Here is a 26144-nt window from a genome sequence, read left to right on the forward strand (position 1 = left end):
GTTACTAGAGGAGTTGTGTCATTAGTCATGTTTCTTTAGAAATGTTCACGAAACAGATAAAGGAAGGCTCTGAGTTGGAGAGGTAGGTAGAGCTCGCATCACACAGTAATGACAGCGTAGGACAGGGTTTCTGTGGGAATCAGCGACAGCAAACCACGAAGATCTATTTCCATTCTCTACTTAGTGAAGAAGATTCTATTGTGTTTTGTGGAATTGCTACTTCTTGCATGTTAAAATAGAGTTTTATCCTACACTGTGTTTGCACTGATGGAACATTAGTGACTTTAGTGTGCCTCTTTTTGTATCTCTGTCAGAGGGATGTTGGCAAGTCCACACACATTTAATAGCATTATACTGATTCACTGTGGAGAGCAAGCAGGGTAGTTTTTCTTTGTGCCAGGCTATTATTCGAATTTCCATTTGCGACTTGTGCCACAGGGAAGAAGTTGACTAAAAATGCACATATGATTTAGCGGGTGAAAATTTTCAGTTTGTAAACATTTGAGACCCCCAAATGTGATGTTTGTTACGCAATCTAAGTTTTATGAGGGGAAACTGTGTCCCTACTGATTTGAGAGAGAGTTGAGTCATATCCTGTGAATGTGAAGCAACCGTGTTTAAACATCACGGGTTCCTCTTACTTTCATTCTAAGTCGCTGCCGTTCAGAGCAGCAAGTGCTATCTGCGAAGAGGCTGCTACTAGCCCTTGGAGGAGAACAGCCTCTCTTGCCGGGATTCAGTAAAGAAAGCCAAGTCTGAAGATGCAGTTCTGTCACTGGAGTGAAAGATGTTTTGTTTGTTTCTAATCAACTATGCTATATAGCTGCAAGCTGAAAAGTGTCTGTAATTTGCCAGTTATTTATAATAAGGTAAGTGTTATATTTTGGTTCACTCATTGTATTGTGGCAGCCTTGAATTAATGTGGCAGTTGTAGTATGTGATCATGCCTCAGAAAATGCCTTCTCACAGGGTCTTGACAGTGGCTTTGAGATTCTCATGCAAATAATTTTAAATGTATGGTACAATCCATTTGTGAGATACTTATTAGATTGATATTGCTTGTATGATAGTTTTTAATGAAAAATATAGTGCCTGAGATGTGGAAAGATTATAGTAGCTTTGTGTTGTTATAGTTGTTTTTTTCTTAAGGATTAAGTTGTACCAGAATTATTTTTTTCTTTTTGCTACTCTAATGTCTTGGTTAAAGGTGAAATGTGGATGCATAAAATTCATATGATTATACTTGGATTTTTATTCTAAATAATCATAGCTCAACAACTATGTTTCTCTATTACAAAAAAAGTCAGTAATTTTTAGAAAAAGTTGAAAGTTGAAAAGTAGCACCTCTTGCTTAGGCTTTTTATTTTAAGTGAAAGGCCATCATATTTTTAAACTTTGGCTCTGTTTGTTTCAAAATGTGTATGAGTTTGTCACAAGTTCATTTCCTCAGTTTTTGTTGGTGACACATATACGTTGTATGGATGGAGAAATCTGTGGATAGAGAAGTGAACAAGAGGTTTGCTTTTCAAATTCTCGAAGCTTGCTGCAGAAAGGTTGGGGTGGAAGACAGGAATGTTGTCTTGGTTTTTATTGATTAAAGAAATGACATCAAATCAGAGCTAAAGGTGTGTCTGGTGTCACATCACTTTGGACAATCATATTTAAGTCCTTTGAATTCTTTTGAGGTAGAAAAGGTTAATTTGATTGTGAGAGCTATAGCTGTGAATTTGTGAGACGTTGCTGAATTGAGGGGTTTTGTATGTTTAAGGACAGTTGGCATTACGATGCTGTTTTTTAATTGAACCACTATCATGCTTAGAGATCGTTTCATTTCTATTCAAAATTATGCCCACTACAAAATTGCTAGATTCTAACTACAGCTTGGAGATTATTTTCCATTAGATATATACTCAATAACTCAAGTTTTACAAAGGTTAAAGGGAAGGCATGTAGTTTTCCTCTTCTGTGAAGGGGAAATTAAAATTAGTTCAACTTCCAAACATATTTGAAGGCAATATTCTGAATTAGAAGAGAAAAACTTTAAAGAAAATGACTTAGCACTTTGAGAGCCTTTGGGACCTTGCATAGTGAAAAGGCACATATCCCAAAAGATGAGAATACGAGATGTTATGAATAGAATATCCTGATGCTTGATATGTATAAAACTCTGCTGAATTAAGTATTCTGCCTGAGACTTTTTTCTTATGTTATATGTGGATTATTAAATGTCAATAAAAAGATAGAATGTAATACATCTACATCAAGACAAAAGCATATCTTATTGCAATTTGCACTGTTTCAGATTCTTAAGTATGGATTATAATGGCCATCCAAACTGTTGTTATATACGAAAACTCAGACCGATAAAATGTTGTAAAATCAAGATTTGATAATATGTTCTGTTTCAACTGTAGACTTAATTTTTTATGACATTGTACAGCCAACTGGTAGCTACCTGATTAGATTATTGTTTCTCCTCCTTTCTTTCTGTTTTCCCCATCCTTTGGTTGTTTTCTTGCTTCTTTGCACTTCCAGGAGGAGTGTGGGTAATGGGCAGGGAGAGAGAAGGAAAGTGAGCAGACCAAATAGTGTACTGCTTTTATTTCTCACCTCTCATGATGATTTTGATGAGAAATGAGGTCAGGAAGAGGTTAAATATAATGACAAAAATGAGTCTTTTAGATAACCTTTTAGATTTCAGTTATTCAAGAAATTCCTTGACCTCTGAGATGAAGAATAATTGGGAGCTTGGTAGGGACAAGCTTATCTACCTTACAGAATTGTTGCAAAGATGAAATATCACATCTGTTGTAGTATTTTATTAACTGTAAAGTTTATTTATTTATTTATGGCTGCGTTGGGTCTCCATTGCTGCGCACGGGCTTTCTAGTTGTAGCGAGCCGGGGCTGCTCTTTGTTGAGGTTGGGCGGGCTTCTCATTGCAGTGGCTTCTCTTGTTGTGGAGCATGAGCTCTAGAGCACGGGCTCAGTAGTTGTGGCTCACGGGTTGCTCCGCAGCATGTGGGATCTTCCTGGACCAGGGCTCGAACCCATGTCCCCTGCATTGGCACACGGATTCTTAACTACTGCGCCACCAGTGAAGCCCTAGCTGTAAAGTTTTATACATATTTTTAAGGAATTGTTTTTGTGTCTTCTTGAAGTAAAGGTACTAGCAAGACATCAGAGATACTCAGAATTCCACTCTGGATTCAGAATACTTATTTTTAATAGTAAGGGTCTCCTTTTTCTCTCTTTTTGTAAACTATTTTACTTGTTAATTTCCAACCTATATAAAAATAGTATGCAAAGGTAAGCTGCAAAAAGAAAAATAAAAACCCAATTTTACCTAAGCCTCAAGTGCTGTTAAAAATTTCAAATAGCTGGAGGAAGCTCATCCTCACTCAAAAGATACTTATCAAGTGGCGATAACATTTTATCTTCAACCTAAAATCTACACGCAGTTAGGGGCAGCATCAGCAGAAGCACATAACATGACTTTTTTTTCCTTTTTAAATATGCTTCTTTTAAGTAAGGCTTTGTTTGAAGGGTTCACGATGAGGAACTACAGAGTAGGAAGAAATTATTTTATAAAGTAGTCTTTCTGACTCCTGAAAACTAAATCTTTCTGGACTATGCTTTAGATCTAGGGTCCCTAGTGAATCCTACTGGATATCAAAAGCAGCACACTCACTGGGTAAATACACAGTGATCACTCCCCTACCTACTTCTGAAAATCAGTTTTGAGGATCACACAAGACTGTTGTGTGACCGTGCTTGTGAACTCCACAGAGCTTATAAATATCACTATCACCAAGTAAGATATACAGAATTATATATTTGGAAGGGAACTTAGATGTCATCTCATATCTTCTTATTTCACAAAGAAGAGAATTAAGGTCCAGAATGCTTAAGGAAGGTGCTTAACTTCACTCAGCTAGTATCTAAACCTGTATTTTTTTTTTCCTTCCAGGTTAGCGAGAAATTGACCAGAAGATTAGCTGTTTCCTACTGTAAAGAGTTTTTTTAAAAGATGAATACTATTTTCAGTCTTGATGAACATCCTTATAGGAAACTATATCCCCTGAGAATATTGCAGAGAAGACATATTGCCCTGTCTACAGGTTTTGTGGGCTGAGAATCCTCATTGGATCTAGTTTAATGGAGCATGGATTTGTGGAGTGATTATCAAACTATAGCATGTGACTCTTGGAATCTCTTAGCTATTGCCACAGTAGAAGTGTCCAAGCCCTTACTCTGCGGAGTTGAATCATAAGAGTAAATGTGCATAATGAATGGGGGTAAATTTTGTAGTTTTTAAAATTAGTTAGCATCGTAGATTGTTTTGATGCTTGTCGAAAGTAGTTAGAAAAAAGAGATTCCCCAAAAACTTACCCTGAAAAAGAGATTAGGAAAATTAAAAAAAAACAAATTAACTTACAACCATTTCTGTTAGAATTGATCTGGCTATTTTATTTTTATGGAACACTATTTTTCAGAGAGATGAGATGGGAGAACCATGACCTTTAATAATTATAGAAGTTAATGACATATATCCTACTATACTAATGAACAAATTAAATTCATAAAGAAAATTTTTCTTTAAAGCCTCTTAACACTAAAATTAGAAGGCAGGTAAATTAAAAGGATTTTTGGTGTGTTGGTGGTGTTAATAAGGGTTATATCTTACTCCTAAGAATTCAAAATATGGTTACCATTTCCTTTAATAAAAAACGTAACTCTTGTGAAAGGTATATACCGTATCTTCATTTGCTGTGCTCCAATTTATAGCTTCAATAAATAAGTGGAATTTAACATCATCCTATCTCATGAATAAATTCTAGCCCTGCTTTGTAATAAAATTCATGTTAACTTTGATTCCAAGGACTACATGAATCTGCTTTATAACTATTAGGAGATAAAGGAAAACAGATGAGATAAATAGTTTAAAAACTTTGCTAAATGTAAGTGCAGTGAGATTGTGTGTGGTCTGAGGGACAGAGATCTGGGCTACAGGATGGGTGGTGGGAGAAGCAGTATTTCTTTGTACTCTTGACCCCTCCTGTGGTTTTGGAGCTGACAGGGAAGCCTATGTCTTCTTTTTTGTGTGTGTGGTACACGGGCCTCTCACTGTTGTGGCCTCTCCCGTTGCGGAGCACAGGCTCCGGACGCGCAGGCTCAGCGGCCATGGCTCACGGGCCCAGCCGCTCCGTGGCATGTGGGATCCTCCCAGATCGGGGCACGAACCCGTGTCCCCTGCATCGGCAGGCGGACTCTCAACCACTGTGCCACCAGGGAAGCCCCCCATGTCTTCTTTTGATTTTGTTTTCCAGTCTACAAAGTTGAGAAGAGAACTTTTTCGTGCTAGACGACCATCCCACACATCCTGCAGGTACTTCGTAAATATTGGTGAATAACCCTATGAACATCAAGGTGGGTGAAGCACTTTCAACTCAGTTGCAGAGTCCATAGATGTGCCATTGGTATAAGTGCCAAGACTGGTAATGAATACCCCCTTGAGAGAAACCCAAGTAGGAAAGCTTTGGAAATGGTTTGTTGGGTTTTAATTCCATCTTAATTTAGTAGAGGTACTCAAATTAGTCACTTGGTCTCCCTTTACTTGAGTCATTTCACTAGTGGGATGGATTAGTAATAGTTATTCATGACAATTTACAGCATACCCAAATATGACAAACCAGGTTCCAAATCCCTCACTCCATGAGTGTTTCTCTCCAAGATGAAAATAATAATAATGGCTAGCATGTAAATCAGATTGTATAATACTGTCTCTTTTAATGAACTAATTTATTTCTTAAAACTACCTTATGAAATTTGGGCACTATTATTATTGTTCCCTTTTCACAGATGAGGAAACTGAAGCGTAAATTAAGTGACTTATCCCAACATCACACAAATGGTAGTAGAATGATCAGAGTTGAACCTAGGTAGTCAGACTTCAAAGCCAAGATTCTTAACTGCATTCCGTGCTGCCCCCAGTTTGAATCCCTTGATCCCAGTAATATGAAGTGACTCCTATAAAGTGCTACAGAGAGGAAAAGAAATATCTTAAATGTTACTACATTTAATCATCTTCAGGACTCAAACATTCTCATTTGTAGTGAAACCCAGGCCTTTATGAGCCAGAAATAAATGGAACTTATTTGATAATTCACGTAGAATGAGGCTTGTAATAATGCAAAATGCATCTGGAATGAGCAGACATAACTGAGTTCTCCTAGGTGATCGTAGTCTTTGGTGATGTGAAAAGATTTCCTTTTTTTGAGAGAGAGAGAAACAGCTCTCAATGTACACATAGTCAACAGTCAGTCCTAGGAAAACTTGTGGGAATTTGTATGTTTTGAGGGAGGATTAATGTCATGTCTCCTTTTCTTTGTACACTCCCTAAACATTTCCTGATGAAAGTCATTTGGGGGAAGGAGCACACTGAATGAATGGTAGAAGGATTTTAGGTCTGTTGTGTGACTAGATCCATTTCGATCTGCCTTCTCCAGAGAGTCCACAAATTATGCTTGAAGTTCTTAGGTAATTTTCAAACCTTCTTGTTTCCTTAGGTCTCACAAACAAGAACTTGCTTCACGATGTTTTATACCCTCAGTGCTAGCACAGTGCCTAACACATAGTAGAGCCTCAGTAAGGCTTTCTGGCAAGATGGCTGGATGGACACATGAATGGATGATAGGGATAAACTGGGGCATATCCAGATCTGCTTCGAGTCATGACTCATGTACCTGAGACTGGATGGGGACCAGACTGTTACTGAGCTTGTGGGCACAAGGGAATGAAGTATGAGATGTAAAAGGATTTACCTCAGTTCATCTCATACTTCATCATCTGATGGTTTTCAGTGTGAAACTGACATGCCTATAAGTCATTTTTTGCCACAGACCTTTCCCACTGTATCATATTAGAGATTCTTTAATTATACTTAGGAACCAGAATTGCTTTACTCCCTTGATTCAAAAGCTAAATTAAAGCAGATATATACATATATAATTAATATACATTATACATATGCAGAGAGAGAAATTAAGTAATAAAATTAAAAGGTCAAAATAAATGTGAATACCTAAAATTAATAGGAATTGTCAAAGTTTGACTATTTTAAAATTTATTGTGGGAAACAATAAAAATTCAGAAGAACAATTGAAGCAGCATATCAAAGAAAAGAAAGGTATTTTAAAAATCATTTAAAAATGCTTATTTACAAAAGTAAATTCTTTCCATCTTGGAACAGAAGCTTTGTTTTTCCACAAAATTTCATTAGAGAGCTCAAATAAGAGGCCTGAGAACCAAAGTTTATTTGGCATAATCAGTCAGTTGTAAAGGATGGTTTCCAAAATGAGGATGGTGACTAAGGGCTTGGGTTAGGAAATGCTGTAAATTTTGAGAGAGGGTATTAAGGTGGTTATTGTTTCAAGTTTTCCGGTGGGGGAAAACACAGAGAAAACTGCTCTACAAACATTTGATCAAAAATAAAATATATACAAGTTTTAGACAGTGGGAGCAATCTATTGTGAAATTTACGCATTTGTCCTTGACCCAAAGCAGTCATTAAAAACAAAAGAAAAGAATAAAAGTCCCAATCATCAAAAAAATTTTGGATGGATTTTCTCTTGCCTGGTCCTAAACACAATAGCATATGTTCACTGTTCAAGGGTGTTCTATTTTTTTGGTGTACAGGTGCCTTGTGTTATTTGAGATGCATTTGATTCCTGTGGCTGTTTTCCTGAGGTGATTTTCCTACCTTAGAAATAGAATGTTCCAAGTCAGCAATCAGTAGAAAGTGTTAACCTGGCCAACAGTAGACCTGCATTCTACATCATAGAGTCTGGCCCTCAGGTTCAGCATCCCTCAGATGAAGGATTCATCTTGTAGCGCTTCTCGCATTTTCCAAAGACTAGGAATTATTATAGGATAGGATTCTTGTATTATTTTAATTTTTCTTTCCATTTTCAGTTCAGTGGTTGCTGTGAATATTGAAATCAATTCTGAAACTTCCAAGGTTATCTAGCCAAAGTGGCTAGAGAGCTTTTGCTAAGCCCATGCCTGGAGTTTGATAAGTGCTTATGCTATATATAGAGAGACAGACAGACAGACACACCGCGCCACACACACACACACACGGTGAGGTTAGTCAGATAGATAATTAGTTAAATGAATGATGGATGGATGAATGAATATCTCATGGCAAATGTGTATTCTAAATGTGTAAATAGCTACAAAGAATCATCCATACACCAGACATAAGAAGACTTTGTAGCATTATTACCTGTTTTAAATCATTGGTAAATTACATGGTATATTAGTGTTCAAGAGTTTTTGAAAACTATATTGCAGTTCCAAAGATGTCTAGATTACTACCAGGAAGCCACTGATATCAACAGGAATATGACTCCTTAAGTTGCTTTCAAGAGACAGTATTAAGGTGGTTATTGTTTCAAGTTTTCCAAGGGAGTAAAAAACAGAAAATTTTCCGGTAAAAATATTTGATCAAACACAACTAAATAGGGTCAAAAATATATGCAAGTTTGAGACAACGGAAACAAATCTGTTGGAAAAATAGTTTTGTTCTTGGGTCCTACATGGCAGGTGCAAAGAGCAGAGGTCCCATTTGGGTGATATTTATATAACAGGCACTAATATAATTTTTTTTAGAAATCAACTAAGGTCTGAAAACTATATTTGCTGCATTAAAAGACTTTCTTCGTTGTACCCGGACCTCTTCCTCATTGTCTATTATTTTTTGTAAGGTTTCATGAAAGATTGCTATTACATTTTCTATTTTAATTGAAGTTTTTAAATAAAAATTAAAGAAAAAGTTAACTAAAAACTAAACATCAGTTTTATCTAAAAAGTACAGTGTTATTTTATCTAATAAGTCAAATTAGCTCAACATGCTGTGCCACCTGTAAAGTTTCTGTGATTCCTTCCTTTACCTGAGCAGCATGTAATTCATATTCACAGACTTTTGGAATTAGAAAGTACCTTAAAATAAACTAGCTCAGCTCCTTTAATTCGCAAATGAAAAATATTCTGGCACAAGCAAATTAAATGACTTTTCCAAGGTTATATACACCCAGCTCCCAACAGAGCCAAGCTGGACCTGGAGTTCTAACATGCAACGCTGTAGTCTTTTTACTGTATCAATCAGTGAGAGCATCACTACCTGAATTTAGTATTCAAGTGGTGCATTGGATTTTCACTTCGTATTAAAATTTTAATTGTGCACAGCATAAATCAACTTAAGTTTGTCCTAATTTCCTTTTGGCCACTAAACAGTTTTTATCATATTTTTTTGGAAGGGCACTTTTTTACCCACAGATTCTCCATAGACGCTTTTCCTAACACCTGATAGTTTACCTTGATTCTATTCACTTGGCAATGCAAATGCATTTGTAATTACAGAGACGGGTCCACATTTAACCACTCGTGCACATCTAAAACTGGTTATATTTTCCACCCCCTCCAACTTTCCAGATCCTCAAAATAAATGCATTACATCAAACTGACAGAAAACTCCATAAATGCAAATTATTGTATTGGGAGCAACATACACATCAATTCAAATCATTTAACCAAACAAATGGAAACAATTACTGAACAATGCTCTGTACTAATAACTGTACTTTTGTCATCGAAGTAGTGATGTGCTGCAAGTTCCCTGCCCCATTGCCTTGCTCCGTGGCTCCTTCAGAAGCTGGGCGGCCACACCCAGGCAGCAGCACTCAGGGTGCAGGGTTCTCTACCTCTCCAGGTGGAAGGTCCCCTTAGGAGATAGCCCAGGTACAGATGGCACCAGGTAATCTGGTCTACCCTCTTTCTTTTAGATAAGAACCAGCAAAGATTGTACCTGATTTGGCTTCTTATTTGCAACTGCAGTGGCAAGTGAGGAAGGGAGATTTTTTCCAGTGTGTTCTTTAGAATACTAGTTCTATGAAATCAGCATCCTGTAATCAAATAACTTTGGGAAACATGGCATATTTTATTCCATTTTGAATATTCACACTGGATGCAAAAGGCAAACACTTTACAAGCTTGAAGTGGGGATAGTTTAATATTCTTTAACCCAGTATTTCCCAAATAAATCCGTTTTCAAAATATGACCTATTCAGATTGTGGAACACACTTGGGAAACACAAATTAGACATTTTCCTCACTGACTGTATGTCCTGGAAAGAGGGTGGTTTGGGAAATGTGAATTTGATGTTCCCTTGGGGTCTCTGTCCCTACAAGCCTCTCATAAAATGAGCTCAATACTGAGTGTAAGGATAATTTTGACTTTGAGATTTTTCACCTCATTCAATAATACTGTTCAGTAGCACCCAAGATGCTGTTTCTCTGCGTTGGTTGGATCACCAAAGAAGAGCGGCTCAGAGCAGGGAATGATAAACCTCTGAAGTGGGAGATGGAGAAAATTTCACAGAAATGCTCCTTAAGCTGCATCTGGAAGGACGTATTGGCATTTTCCTGGTGGATAAGAGCACAGGCGCAGAGGCTTCCCTCAATGTAAGAGTTCAGGAAACTGGTTAAAAAAAAAAAAGTGTCTGGAGTCTGAGGTGGAAATGGGCGTGGCTGATGAACCAAGTCAACCCGAGTCAGCTCGTGCATGAAGTTCTTTCACTGCTATGCTGAGAAGCTTGGCCTTCACCTTGTAGGGCAGTGACTCTTCAACCGGATGGTGCATCAGATTCACCAGGAATCTTTTCCAAACTCTGTACCCTATGCCCAAGAGATTCTGGTTCATTAGGTTATGGGTAGAGCTCAAGAATGTAAATTTTGGGAAAAGCACCCAGGTGATTCTAATGTACACTCTAAGCTGATAAAACTTGGGGCATCAGGAAATGGTGTTAAGGAGAGGGATGTTGTAATTGGAATTTTGAAGACTTTGAGGAGGAAGGGTTGAGAGGAATGTTCCCAAAGGCAGGGAAACCATTTGGAGGCTGTTACACCAATGTGAGCAAAAAACAACTAGGAAAACAAAGGCAGTGATGTGGGAGGCGGATGGGGGACCACAGGTCTGGTCCAGATCTGATCCATAGTATTTGGTGGCTGACCAAATAACAGGTGTAAAAGGGAGTGTCTGGGTCCTTGGCTTGATGATGCTGACAACCAGGGCAGGAAACACTGAAGGGGATGCACCTGAGCTCCTGTTCATTCCTCGCTCTTCTTCTTCCACCTACAGCTTTGCTACCGTGTGGCATGTCTAGCTTGCCTCCACCTCATAGCGCTGTCATCTTCTTCCATAACTTTTCAACCATTAGACCTTCTGTGCAACTGAGCACCTCCTTGTTGAAAAGATACCAGAGAAGCCCTGATCTGTTGGGAGAGCCGTCCTAGGACCAGGAGTGCACTTGAGGCATTTTGAGCACGGGAGTAACCATTTGGGAAGATGTACGTGAATGGCGGATCTTTGTAGGAGAATTCACAGAGCACCCTGTACTGTGAATCTAGTTGGGGCTGTGATCAGCCACTTCCCCACTCCATACTCAGTGAGGCTGAGGAAGCAGGGTTGGGTAAATGTGTAGAATAGTCACAAAATGCTTAATAAATAGGTACCCTCAGTCCTAAGTCAAGGGCTCCCAACCAAGCCTCAGCAGCAGAGAGAAGTTAAGCCATGAGTCTGGATGAAGAGAAAACTAATGAAGTGAGGAAGCTGAGATTCTGTTGAACAATCAAAGAATAGCTTTGGCAAGTGCCACGACGTGGGCTTCGACCCCACCTCTGCCCAAGGCTAAAAAGAATTAAGAGGCTCGTGGCGTGGGGCTTGGTGAACTTCCTGAGAAGTTCAGCTGTACAGTATAGCTGGGCCAGTGAGAAAGGTCCTGTGAGCTGTGATGTGAATGCAGGGTATTATGATGAGCTATAACAAGGAGCAGAAAAGGCCAGGTGGCACCAGGCTTGAGAGAGGCTCTCAATACATCCCATGAAAACAGGTGGTAAGTGGAGTCCAGACTTGGAGCTAGAAGACCTGGGTTCAAATCCAGACCCCACTATATACAGAATATGTGATTTTGAGAACATTATTTGACATCTCTGGGCTTCAGTTTCCAACTTCAAAAATGAGAATAAAAATACCTTCTTTGGAACTAGCTAGTGTAGGTTAGATAAAGAGTGTAATGTGGGCCCCCTCCTGCTGTCAGTATTCCCACCTGATCAATGCCCGAGCCTTTTCGCAGTATCATAATTGAAGCATACACTAGTCTAGTGGTCTGTGGAGCAATCAATTCATGTGAGACAGTCTTGGGCAAAAACTGAAAAAGCCTGTACTATGCAAGGTGAATTTGACAGGAGGGTTATTGATTAGAATCTCGTTTACAAGCTCTTGTTTATATTTCCTCAGCCTTATGTAATTTGTTCAGGATTTAACGGAACTAGGGTTAGAAGGATAGGACTTAATGTATTGCAGAACTGACAGGATGCTTCTTAATACTGATTTTACTGGAACATAAGAGCAACTAGTCAAACTATGTTTCTAGATGAGGTGAGGGGAATGGGGTCCATTGGTGCCTCCAGAACCAAAGCCAAAATATGCTTAGCATCAGTATGCCAACCGACCCCCAAGCACAACACAACACATACATGGCTGGGGGAGGCGGGAGAGACAGAGAGCAGGAAAATTGTAATGAATAGTTTCATATTAGAGTCTCTGAGAAATCCAGTTGTTAAGAAACCTGTATATCAGTTAAACTTGTTTACGCTAAAGGAAGACTTGTTTTTCTCATGGACCTATTAAAATTTCTCTAGCAGTTTTTCTGTATAAAAATACTGGAAAAGAGTACAAATAGATGAACTTTCAGAAGTATGTATTTCTGCCCAAACTGATTTCTCAGAAGTTCAGCAGAGAAGCAAAGTATAAAATTCACCTTTCACATGATTGCCAGATTTTAATAAAAATCTAGTAAATATTTTATTTAAGACAGTCTCATTTATGTGATCATGGATGTCTTTCTGATTTTTAGATGCATTGGTCTCCGCAGTGGCCACAATCCCATAGAGTGAAACTTCAAACCTAAAAGGGCCTGTGTAGTTACGTGCGATTCACTGGTTGTTTCAGTGCATTCCTCTCCATGCATTCATTCAACGGTGCAGAAATATTTTTTGAGAGCCTTTGTGTCAGGTACTGTGGGGACACATTCAGCAGATAAAATGAACACAATGTATGCCAACAAGAAGCTTTAATCACTCTCATGCGTATCAAATTATAAGCTATACTGAGTGACATTAGATAAAATAGATGATGATAGAGTATAATAGGGGAAGGTAATTTAGATTATGGGCTCAGGGAAGTTGACTCTGAGGAAATGACTTTTAAGCTGAGACTAGAGATGTGTAGAATTAATTTTGGTTTCCCATGAGCTTTAAAAAATTTTTATTTTGTATTGGAGTATAGTTGATTAACAATGTTGTGTTAGTTTCAGGTGTACAGCAAAAGAGATTCCCTTAGACATATACATGTATCTATTCTTTTTCAAATTCTTTTCCCTTTTAGGTTATTACAGAATGTCTAGCAGAGTTCCCTGGGCTATACAGTAGGTCTTTGTTGGTTATCTATTTTGTATACAGTAGTGTGTATATGTCAGTCCCAAACTCCCAATTTATCCCTCCCCGACACCTTTCCCCTTCGGTAACCATAAGTTTTTTCCCCAAGTCTGTGAGTCTGTTTCTTGTTTGTAAATAAGTTCATTTTTGTCATTTTTTTTAAGATCTCACATATAAGTGATAGCATGTGATATTTGTCTTTCTCTGTCTGCCTTACCTCACTTATGATAATCTCCAGGTCCAACCATGTTACTGCAAATGGCATTATTTCATTCTTTTTAATGGTTAATATTCTATTGTATATATGTGCCACATCTTCTTTATCCATTCCTCTGTCGATGGATGTTTAGGTTGCTTCCATGTCTTGACTATTGTAAACAGCACTGCAGTGAACATTGGGGTGCAGGTATCCTTTTGAACCATGATTTTCTCTGGATATGTGCCCAGGAATGGGATTGCAGAATCATATGATAGCTCTAGTTTTAGTTTTTTAAGGAACCTCCATACTGTTCTCCATAGTGGCTGTATCAATTTACATCCGTGCACCAACAGTGCAAGAGGGTTCCCTCTTCTCCACACCCTCTCCAGCATTTATTAATTGTAGACTTTTTGATGATGGCCATTCTGACTGGTGTGATTTTTAAGTGTGTGAGGATAAGAGAAAGCTATGTTAGGTACCCAGCACAGTATTTGGTACAAAAGATTTCCGGGAGATTCAGATCCACTCTGTCTCCTAATCAATGAATATCAAGCCAGACTCGAGAGACCAGCTGGTGGGCTACACATGCTGCCATCAGTTCTCGCAGTAAGTCCCAGGTTATCTGTGGACCCACTTGACTCCACAGCCTTTCTGATTAGCCTTCACTGAGCATATTCTCTGCGCGAATTTCTGCACAAATCTTCTTTACTCAACATTTCTCTGCAAAGATGAGCACCCTGTTTCTCCTTTCCCCTGCATTCCAGTTCATCCAGTTTGGCTGTGGTTCTCTGTCTCCTCTCCTTGAGAATACGTTCATCTCCTGGAACCCCAGCCCCATGGAACTTCCCTTGAGCCAAGACATTGCCATGTTCCCAATGAGGATTGTCAGCCTGTTGTCCCTCCACCCCCTGGACCACCTTAACCAGGTCATACCCTTCCAATGCAGTCCATAGTTGCATAGTTAAAATCAGAATGAGCCTTATCTGCCCCCTAGACTTTGTGATTCCTGCTTCTGCATTGACTCCTGGGGGGATGGGACTAATGCTACATGAGTTCACCAAGCCACAGCCCAGGCCTGCCTTTCCTCTCACCCACAGCCAGCCTTCCCTTGATGATCCTGCCTCGAACGCAGCCCAAACCCTGTGCGTAACTGGTGAGATCTGAGTTGCTCCCTGGGCGCAGCAGTACAGGACAACTCCCAAGGCAGAGGGGATGGTAGCAGTGCTTCTATTGGGATCAGACCACAGCGGGCTTGCCTGAGGAGAATGACGCTATCCTCTGGAGTGGGCTTGAAGTGGACTGGGTTTGAATTCATTGTTAGAGGATCCAAGAGTAATTATGAAGTAACCAGAGTTACTGTGGAGGCTGGGAGGTTTGGAGCTCCCTAAAGGTATTCCCCAATCAGCACTGCAGGATTGGAGTCTCCCTAACAGAGGAGAAAGGAACCAGAGGAGGCTGGAGCACTCCTTGCTGCCCAAAGGCATCAAAGGGCCGGGCACTGCAGCAGCAGAGAGCAAGCGCGTTTCCAGAAGCATTGCTTCAGCACCTGTTCTCTCCTCGGGCGAGATGCACAGCTGGGTTTCAGAAAATCACCAGAGCAGCTGGCTTGTGACCATAGACCCTAGTGGGCCTTTCATGGATGAGGTGTTGGCAGATGTGTAAGAAGACAACTTAGATGCTGATCGAAGAGTGCTTTGATGTGAGTGTAAAAATGACAGGCTCCACCACAGAGAACAGGAAGGCAGTTCTGCCTCTCTTTGTGGTTTCTGAGGTTTGTGGTTTTAAGGCTACTGGGACCACTTACAGGAAACGTTGTTCTTTTGTTTTTCTGTCTGAAACACCCGCAACAGTGAAGAGCCAAAAGGCAGGGGCCTCCAGGAAGAGCACACTTTGAAAAAGGATGCCTTTGCTGTTCTTACACGTGTTTCCTATTTCCAGCTATTTCCAGATACAGACATAGACACGCATATCAGATTCTACCCTTGCAGGTAAGGCACCTGGCTGTGTCATCAAAATGTAGCATATTTCCATATATTTTATTCTGTTAAAAAAACATGCCTATGCTTTCAAGCCTGGGTTGACCAAGGGAAGGTCCTTATTAACAGCTCCTTTATTGTTTAATGTGATCAGCTTGATTTCTGCATGGAAGACCTCACAAAGCCAGTGAAAACTGTGATCTGCAAAGTTAGGAATGCATGAAAATGCTTATGCTATGTGGACTTCTAAATCATTTTATGCTCAGTTTCTGCTACATCTGTTTCTATTCAGTGACCTACCAAAAATATGGCAGAGCTCTTGCTATTGCCTTAATACATTCTCTGTCACACCACCCCTTTCTTTCTGAACAATCATAGTGGGCGATGAGAAAAATAGGACACGTTTGAGAGAAAATGGGTGGCTATACAAAAGACAAGTACATTTCTTTGGCTGTCAAAATTAGCTATGAAAATTAAGATTGAGAACATCTGTCTTAATTATATATGTAGCACAGACTGTTCTGTTGTTTCACAGTCTCTCTCAGAAAAAAAAAAAAGAAAGAAAAGTTACCTGCTAGTCTCTCATGATCTTCTCCTAAGTCTAATTTGCTTTTGGCTATAAAATGCTACTGTTGATATTAAATAATGTTCTTATGTGCCAATATGTAAAATTTTTGCAATTCCTTTTGCAGACCCTGTATTGTAAGGTTGGCAAGGACAGACTAAATACAGTAATCATAAATTTCAAAATAGAAATGACTACCAAAGTGTGTTAGCTCGGTGTTTAATTAGGCATAGAAGCTTTATTTTTTGACCCAGTTGTGAAAACCATACTAATGCAAACTGATATCAAGAAAGCTGCTGGGAATAGCAAAGGAAATGGAAGTGAACTAAGTAGAAAACAGATCCTGACCCACCAGGCAGTTGAAGGCTTGATATATTTACCATTCACTAAATGTCCTCAGAGTACTAGACACCACAGAAAACCCATAAGTCTGCTAGGGCCTGTGCACCTGCCACCAGCCACTGAGGCTGTTGACATATTAAACTACAACCCTCCTGTTTTTGTGTTTCCTTTATTTTCCTTTTTAAGAATGATTGTGGCCAAATTCCTATATTTACTGTCCCTTAGAATTAGACGTTTATTTTCCTCTTCTGTCAACATTCCTTCTCTCTCTCTCCCCTCTCCCTTGCCTTTTCCTGTCCGCTTGGTGTGAATTAAATCTATTTTCTCTGGTTGGGTATTTCTTAGGGGGGGAAACCTACCCAAGATATTATCTCTGTCTTTGAGAAACTTACAGTCAAATGTGGCTCAGTTCACTTTCTAGTCTTGCTGAATGTATTTTTCATTTTAACTTGATTTGAATATAATAATAATAAATTTAATAGAATAGAATAATTACCTCTTTTTTCTGTATCAAAAAAGAAAGATCTTATTGAAAGATCAAATTAATTTAATGATTTATGTTTTAAATTGATGTTAAGAAATAGATTGTTTAGTTTATTATAACAATATATATTTAAAATACTTTAAAATATATGTAAATATATTTCATAGGTTAATAATAAATATACCTTAACTTATTTTTGCATAACAATTTTATTTTTCAGCAAGTTATCAATTTATATATTATTTGTAAATCCCTTTGAATTTTCTGTAGAGAAAATCTGTGAATGATGTCACTTTTATTTCTTCTTTTCCAAATCATATATTTTGTATTTTGTTTTCATCTTCACTGCTGTGATCAGGACTTTGGTAAAACATTGAGTTGAAGTGATGGTAGTGGATATCCTGTCTTTCTTGCAATCTGAAAGGGAAAGATTTAATTTTTACCATAAATAACAATGATATGTGTTAATTACTTTTATCAGATTAAGAGATTTGCTGGCTTGCTAGGATTTTTTAAATTATTAGACATTAAATTTTATGAAATGTTTTTCCTATATCTTTTGAGATGATCATATGAATTTTGCCTTTAATTTCCTAATTGGTGAATTATATTAATTGGATCTCTGATAAGCAACCCACTTTCAAATTCATAGAATAAGCCCATCTTGGTCATAATGTTTTATCTTTAATATACATTGCTGGATTTAGTTTACTAATATTTTGTTTGGAATTTTTGCATATACATTTGTGAGTGAAATTGGCCATATTTTTTTCTTTCTTGCAATTGCCTTGTCAAATTTTGGCATTAACTTATTGGCCTCAAAGAGTTGATAATTTTTTTTTATACTCTGGTATAATCTGTATAAAACTGAAACGATTTTTTAGATATAGGAAGATTTTAATTATGGATAACATTTGTTAAATAGTTTTAGTTATGTTCAAGTTATCTAGCCCTTGAATTAGTTTTAATAGATGATATTTTTAGATATAAGTCCATTTTATGTAAACTTCAAAATAATTGACAAAATTTATGTATTGTTTTATTTTGTGGGAAATGCAGAAGCAGTAAATACTTTTAAGCAGAAAAAGACACAGTATTCAGAGATGTTATGCAAGATGAGCTGGATCAGGATTGAAAACCTATAACTCTTTATTGGTCAGAAATTTAAATGGCAACTGTTAAAGTCATGTTTGAAATAGTCATACTCAGCTTCATCAACATCTCAACCATTAACAAAATGATTGAATCTGTTGCTCACTTTTTTTTTTTTTTTTTTTTTTTTGCGGTACGCGGGCCATTCACTGTTCTGGCCTCTCGTGTTGCGGAGCACGGGCTCCGGACACACAGGCTCAGCGGCCATGGCTCACGGGCCCAGCCACTCCGCGGCATGTGGGATCTTCCCAGACCGGGGCACGAACCCATGTCCCCTGCATCGGCAGGCAGACTCTCAACCACTGCGCCACCAGGGAAGCCCTGTTGCTCACTTTTAACTCTGTAAGATTTCCTATAAGATGGTTGCCTGTTGGTTTATTAAATGTCCAGTCATACTTTAAAGGAAAGTCCTGTGGGTAGTTCTATATTCCATTCTTATATGTCATGCTAGTGTACGTATGGGCCTTTGTATATGGCTCTAACTCAAAGTTTCTCTGAGTTCATTGAACCCCTGGTGGACCTCAAATGTTCTCCACATGGACTGAGAACTCATCCAAAATGCCAAATTATTGTATTTGGTCTTAGAGTCAAATGACATTCATTCTTATGTACACATATAGGATATTTGCTAGTACCCCACTGAGTGATTTATTGATTACTAAAATTTGGTATTTGTTAATAAATGTAACATTATACAGATTCTAGGGATACAAAATCAGTAGAATCCGAGGAAGTCCAGTTGTCACAACACAACTGGCAGCACTGTGTAGCTCCTATTGCGTACACACATAAAGAGTCAGAATCTTCACAGATTTTTGGATTAAGGGTTGTTAACAGTGTATTCTTAGTGCCATTTTTAGGTGGTTGTGTCTCTCAGTTGCAGCTATTTTTATGTAAACTATCATCAGTTTTGCTTCACTATTAATTCCATTTGCTGTGGATTATCTGGTTAACCTTATAGTATGTAGATTGCACATATATATGTATGTATATATATATAAACAGTTGTTTGGGAGCCACTACTTCCAATGGTCAGACCTTAAGGCACATGTTGTAGTTTGAATATGGACAATTCATACATTTAGTACTAAAGCAGATGTTTACACAGTTTGATTAGTTGTGATGTTTCATTGTTATCACAGTCTTTCTTACACCTCCGTCTCCCTGTCTCCCACTGGAAAACGGAAAATGGTGGGGTAGGGTGGCTGTGGGGTTGTTTACTTGTTATAATTGGGCTGAGATAACAACCTTTTGTGGATTACTCATTAGAGGACTCCAGGGATAAACATTCGATGATAAAACATAAAGCAGTCATGAGTGAACATCCTGCATCAAAAATTCTTTTCTATTGTCTCTTAAGAAATACAGACTAAACAAACATTTCCTTGTTTCCTATTTCCAGAAGGGAGGCTTATTCTGGAATTAACTTCTCTGCTAATGTATAATCTTTTGGCAGAGAAGGTGAGAATCTTGCAGCTTAGTATTTCTTTAAAAGAATGAATGGCCACATCAGCACCACTGACGAGTTTGCTGTAATAGAAACAGTTCACAGAAGGGAGAGTACAGTGAAAGGGAAATGGAAACAAAAATGGAAATCGGAAGATCCCTGAGCTCTGGTGTTTGAAGGTCGGAGGTCAGCTTTCCCAGTGCAGTGCTCTTCTACAGGGTCACCCACACGCATGTCCTCCTTGTTCATCTGTGAATGTTGAATCCACCATTTCTCTATGGACATTGGGGAAACTTGTTTTGAAAATTATGCAAGGAAAGTTCCTTTTCAAAGATCCATTCCTAGGCTCAGAAATAATAAGAAAACATTGTCCTGACAATCAGTGTCATTTGCTGTGCATATTAGGATATATGTCTGCATGCCTACTTGAATGTGCTTGGATTTTTCTGGCTTAGAATTTGTAATTACTGAAATTAAATAATGCAGTTGCCAGAAGGATCTGTGGGGACCGTTCAGTTTTTTTTTGACCTGTCTTATGCTGAAGGGACTCTCAGATGCGTTCAGAATACCAGCCTCTCATTCATGTTCCTGCTGCTTATCTGATTTCCACATCTATAAAGGAAGCTGGATCTTAGCACGGGGAGGGAACTTTGAAGCTCTTTTCTTGTATCTTAAATCTTAGCATGGGGAGGGAACTTTGAAGCTCTTTTCTTGTATCTTAAACTGGAGTGCATGCTACTCTGAACCTAGAGATAGATATACTACCAACCAAGAGTTGAAAGTCAGAATAAGTTTTGGACCCAAATAAGCTAGAGTACATCAAGGCATTAACTGTGATGGGTTTTCCCAGCATCTGTTTTTTTTTTTAATCAAAATATATACTCTTCAATAAAAAGCATAAAGGGCACTTGTGGATTCTCTAAGATCTTGCTTGAGTAAAAATTTTAATACTATAAACACATCAGAGGCTGAAAAAAATCAGTTATTGTAAAAAATAAATAATACTTAGTAAATGCTGTGACCAGGCCCCATTCATTGATCACATTGGTGGAAACGGTCATTCTTGAATCCAAATCTCATGTCTGTTGATTGCCTTGCTTCCCATTTTAACTATGAACTTGCTAACTACTAGCTGGGGCAAGTAACATAAACTCTCTTAACCTCAGGTTCCTTATTAGAAAACAGGGTGAGTATAGTGAGGAAGACCACAGGCTCTGGAGTTCACCTGCAGTTGTAGCCCAGTCTTCTGCCCCTCAATTGCAGTTGCTTAATCCGAGGCACGTTGGCCTCTGTATGACTCAGTGTCCTCGTGTGTCAAACGTTGATCACCATAAAACAGCCTCCTGTGAGTTTCAAATGGGACAGTGAATGCCAAGCACTTAACACAGTGCCTTCCACAAAGAAAGCATTCAATAAATATTCGTTATTAAAAACAACCTTGAAGAGGATTTGTGGAAATACGTTGGTCACGCATTGGAAGCAAAAAGGCCACGTATAAAGGCAGACCAAGGGAATCTTTTACCATTATGACTTTGAAAACCTACTTCCATTTGTAAGAATTCTCTAATTTTTCCCCCTGATTTATCTGTTTCATCAATAGTTGTTCCGCCTTTGATTCATCAGCCCACACTTTTTTAGTCTTTTCTTTTTCTGTATTTGGCATAAAAGGGGAAAAGAAAGATGTCAGAGAGTCATTGTGGCTGTATTTATATCAGCCCAACTTCCAAGACTGGCATGTTCCCATCATTTCCCAATGGAGTTGCCAGATGATCAAAGACCTTACTGACGTTTTGCTGGGAATTAAGAATATGGAAACAAGCATAGGTTAAGGACAGAGTCTTCTTTAAACTCTGTTTTAGTATATCATCTGGAATTCTGCATAGAACAAAGTCATTTTGGATAGACCCAGAAACTACCAACAGAGGGCAATGACTTTGATATACCTGCAGATGTGGCAGTGTTTTTTTGTGTTTTTTTTTACTTTTTTCATCCTTCTGAGTTTAGCAGTAAATTATGCTCTGCAAGGCTCTTTATTAGAAGTTAGGGTGCATTTTCCAACAAATAATTTTACGACTAATGAAAAACGTGCTAGAAGTCGGAAGCTCACAAGCCTGCTTAACCCACCGGTTATTAAATGTATGCTGGTGAGCGTCTCACAGCTCTGCAGAAGCTGGTCACCCAGAATGCCAGAGGTGCCCTGCTGCATGGGATGGGTTCTTCCCTCGTTCGCTTCCATTTGGTGGCAGATTAGGTGCCCCTCTAGCTTCAGGAACCTGGAATAGATGTTCCAAAGAGACAGAGATGAGAAAGGGGAGAGGAGTGTGCCTGATGGCTCTAGAAACCAAGGAGTGAGAGAACGGGTCAAGTATAAGCAGAGAAGAGCCAGGGGCTAAGGACCCGTGGCCTGCAAAGCATACTTCTTGTTTCCAAACCAACCCCTTGAAGGTCTGTTTTCTGTCCCAACAAAGATCCTAGGGTTGAGCTACATACTTCCTATTCCACTGCCCTCAATTTTTTGCTTTTGACTATGATTTCTGTACATCTTGGGTTCACACAATAGAATAGTCTCTCTCTCAATTTCCCTTCTCCTTTGCCTTTTGAGAAAGTGTGAGGGATTTTAGTCCAAGTGATAAAAGAAAGCTGACTAGAAATAAAGTGTTCTTATTATGCTCAGCCTTCCCGCACCCCATACCGTGACTACTATCACCACTCTCCACATCTTCTCTTTCTCACCTCTCCTCTCCTTTTCACTTCAACCTGCTGGAGACAAGGTTCCAATAATAAAACTTAGGGCAGACAATGGACTCAACTGAGATTTCTGCAACTTTTCAGAGAATAATATTAACGCAGCTCTTTCATGCATACGGTGACAAGCACGTTTCTGAGCCCCTGGATCCCAGTGAAGATGGTGGCCCTAGACCCGAGGGGCTAAGATAGGAGCTGGAGATGTTGTTGAGTGGACCAGACTGAGGTCAAAGAACTATGCATTTTTTATGAAAAGAGCATCAAAGATACTTGAGCGTATTGCTCTCCTGATTCCCTGAAAACTTTGTTTGGAGTCATCCCTAGGGTGAAGTAAAAGGAGGAATAAATTGTCCCTGGTGGCAGGAAGCTCTGCAACAACAAGAGGCATGAGGAGAGAAGGGAACATTCCCACAATCTTCTCTACATGGAAATCTTTTATCCCCACCCTTGCATTTATTTTTATTTACATCTACCTTGCAGTAGTGTATTTTAAGTTTGAATAAGGCTTAACAGTTTCCAAAGTACTTTCCCAAACAGTATTTCATTTGAACCTCATAATAGTTGTAAGGTGGGCAAAGGAGGTCTCAAGAGCCCTATTTTATTGAAGAAAAAAAAGGTCCAGAAAGATTGAGTTACCAAAGGTCATGTACAGAGTGTGCAGTACAGATCTGGGCCTGAAATTCAATTATTCATTCACTGTTTTCCCTTCACATTAGAATTCTTCCTCATAGTACTGATCTTGACTCATGGGATTAGCAAAAATACAGTAATATGAAAAAACAGTAAATTTACATGTTTTGCATCTCATGAAAATCTTTACAAGTAAAATCTGAACAATGCAACAGATTATACTAAAGCAGGAATGTGTTTTCCTTCAGTAATTCTTCTTTAACATTGTACTATTATATTAAATTCTATTTCTAAGAATCAACCATAAATATAATTTATGTATTTGAATTATTCAGAAGAGATTTAACAGAATAAGAGAAAAGAGCTGAAGCTAATTCATTCTATTAAAATACAAATGGCAAACGAAAGGCTGTAAAAATTGTTGGGTTGAAAATGATTTCACTCTGAACACTGATTTATCTCGAGAAGCCTGGTTTTACTCTCTAACTTAAACGAACACAGTTAGTAGAAATCAAGTTACTCTTTTATTATAAACAAGCCTGTAGTCATTGGAATAAATCCCATGAAATAGAGTGGACAATAAGGGTTGTTCAGGGATGATTATCTAGTTTATTATAGTTGATTTACAATGTTGCATTAGTTTCAGGTGTACAGCAGAGTGATTCAGAGATAGACAGATATCTATATATATCTATACCTATCTATATATCTATTACTTTTTCAGATTATTTTCCCCTATAGGTTAGTATATAACATTGAATATAGTTCCCTGTGCTATACAGTAGGTCCTTGTTGGTTATCTCTTTTATATATAGAAGTGTGTGTATATGTTAATCCTAAACTCCTGATTTATCCCTCCTTGCTTTCCCCTTCGGTAACCATAAGTTTGTTTTCTATGTCTGTGGTTCTATTTCTGTTTTGTAAATAAGTTCATTTGTCTTTTTTTTTTTTTTTAGATTCCACATATAAATGCTATCATATGATACTCGTCTTTCTCTGTCTGCCTTACTTCACTTAGTATGATAATCTCTAGGTCCATTCATGTTGCTGCAAATGGCATTATTTCACTCTTTTTTATGGCTGAGTAATATTCCATTGTCTGTATATATCACATATCCTTTATCCATTCACCTGTTGATGGACACTTAGGTTACTTCCATTCTTGCCTATTGTAAATAGTGCTGCTATGAACATTGGGGTGCATGTATCTTTTCAAATTATTTTCTCTGTATAAATGCCCAGGAGTGGGATTGCAGGGTCTATGATAGCTCTAGTTTTAGTTTTTTAAGGAACCTCCATACTGTTCTCCATAGTGGCTGTACCAAATTACATTCCCACCAACAGTGTAGGAGGGTTCCTTTTTCTCCACACCCTCTCCAGCATTTATTATTTATAGACTTGTTGATGATGGCCATTCTGACTGGAGTGATCACCCCACTTACCATTAAGGAATAAATAGACTAAATGCTAGGGAAAAAATTACACCCACAGTATGAATAAATCCTTGATAATTCACTTAAGTAGGAAAATTATATCCATTTTTGATATTTTAAAATGTTATTTTGATAACACACGTTTTATCTAGATTATATACTTCAAAATCTTAGGTAAGAAACCCTAAGATATAACTACAAAATCACTGATAGTTTACCTACCATGATCTGATTTTCCCCAGCACCTTTTTCTTAAATGTGTTTCTATCTGCACTTCTGTAAAGTTTCATGTTAAAAAGACATGCCTGCAATGAGAGAATTTGAAAATGCATTAATGAGATTTTAAGTATAAGCATTCTTCAAGTGTATGTATTAAGAACTAATAATTCCCTTCAGCTGGAACATTGAATATGTGAAAACTCAAGTTAACAAAGAAATTAATATATTCACAATTTCATGTAATATTCCAAGTCATGTACAATTTACTTCCACTCTTTTGTTGGGTAACACTGACTTTTTTATTTTGATTGATGTCAAGTATACACCATGAAATATGTAGTGTGTATAATATGTGGATAAATATTCACATAGACATTTATTTTTATTTCTATTTCACATAATTTATATTGCATTTAAATTGGTGTGTAACATATTAACCTTGTCATCAAAATATTAATTTTTATTATAGACAGTGATAATAGCTACTGCTTATTCATTGCTTATAAGCCAGGCACTGCCCTAGCTTCTTTTCGTGTATTGCTTCTAGTTATCTCCCAAACCCTGCCCAGTAGATACTATTGATCGTACTTTACAAGTGAGGACACTGAGGGAGGTCTAGTGATTTTAAGTAACTTACTGAAGGGGATACAACTAGTATGTGGCAGAGACAAGATTTAAACCTACATCTGTCAGTCTCCAAAGCCAGTGCCTTTTCCATCACACTACATTGCTTCTTAGGAACATGCAAAAAGGCATGATAAATTAATACTGCCCATGAGATGATAGCCACTCTGACCAGTGTGAGGTGATACCTCATTGTAGTTTTGATTTACATTTCTCTAATAATTAGTGATGTTGAGCATCTTTTCATGTGTCTGTTGGACATCTGTATGTCTTCTTTGGAGGAATGTCTATTTAGGTCTTCTGCACATTTTTTGATTGTTTTTTTTTTTTTATATTGAGCTGTATGAGCTCTTTGTATATTTTAGATACTAATCCTTGTTGGTTCCATCGTTTGCAGATTATTTTCTCCCATTCTGTAGGCTGTCTTTTTGTTTTGTTTATGGTTTCCTTTGCTGTGCAAAAGCTTTTAAGTTTAATTAGATCCCATTTGTTTGTTTTTTCTTTTACTTCCATTACTCTAGGAGATGGATCCAAAAGAATATTGCTGTGATTTATGTCAGAGAGTGTTCTGCCTATGTTTTCCTTTAAGAATTTTATACTATCCAGCCTTACACTTAGGTCTTTAATCCATTTTGAGTTTATTTTTGTATATCATGTTAGAGAATGATCTAATTTCATTCTTTTACATGTAGCTGTCCAGTTTTCTCAGCACCACTTATTGAAGAGACTGTCTTTTCTCCACCATATTCTTGCCTCCTTTGTCGTAGATAAT

At 38.0% G+C, this 26144-nt stretch overlaps 1 protein-coding gene across 13 annotated transcripts in view; it reads left to right on the forward strand.

Moving 5' to 3' along the window:
• The first annotated feature begins 664 nt into the window (after positions 1-664).
• MCTP1 (multiple C2 and transmembrane domain containing 1) overlaps positions 665-26144 on the forward strand; it is a 360390-nt gene continuing 334910 nt past the window's right edge. For all 13 annotated transcript variants that reach the window (XR_004349160.1, XM_032626358.1, XM_032626364.1 and 10 more), the window contains exon 1: positions 665-869. Coding sequence is in view for 12 of the 13 variants with exons in the window: in XM_032626358.1 (XP_032482249.1) it covers positions 813-869 (57 nt within the window). In the remaining variant the exon portion in view is untranslated. The remainder of the gene's footprint in view (positions 870-26144) is intronic.

This window comes from Phocoena sinus, chromosome 3 (assembly GCF_008692025.1).
Source record: "Phocoena sinus isolate mPhoSin1 chromosome 3, mPhoSin1.pri, whole genome shotgun sequence".
Taxonomy (NCBI): Eukaryota; Metazoa; Chordata; class Mammalia; order Artiodactyla; family Phocoenidae; genus Phocoena; species Phocoena sinus.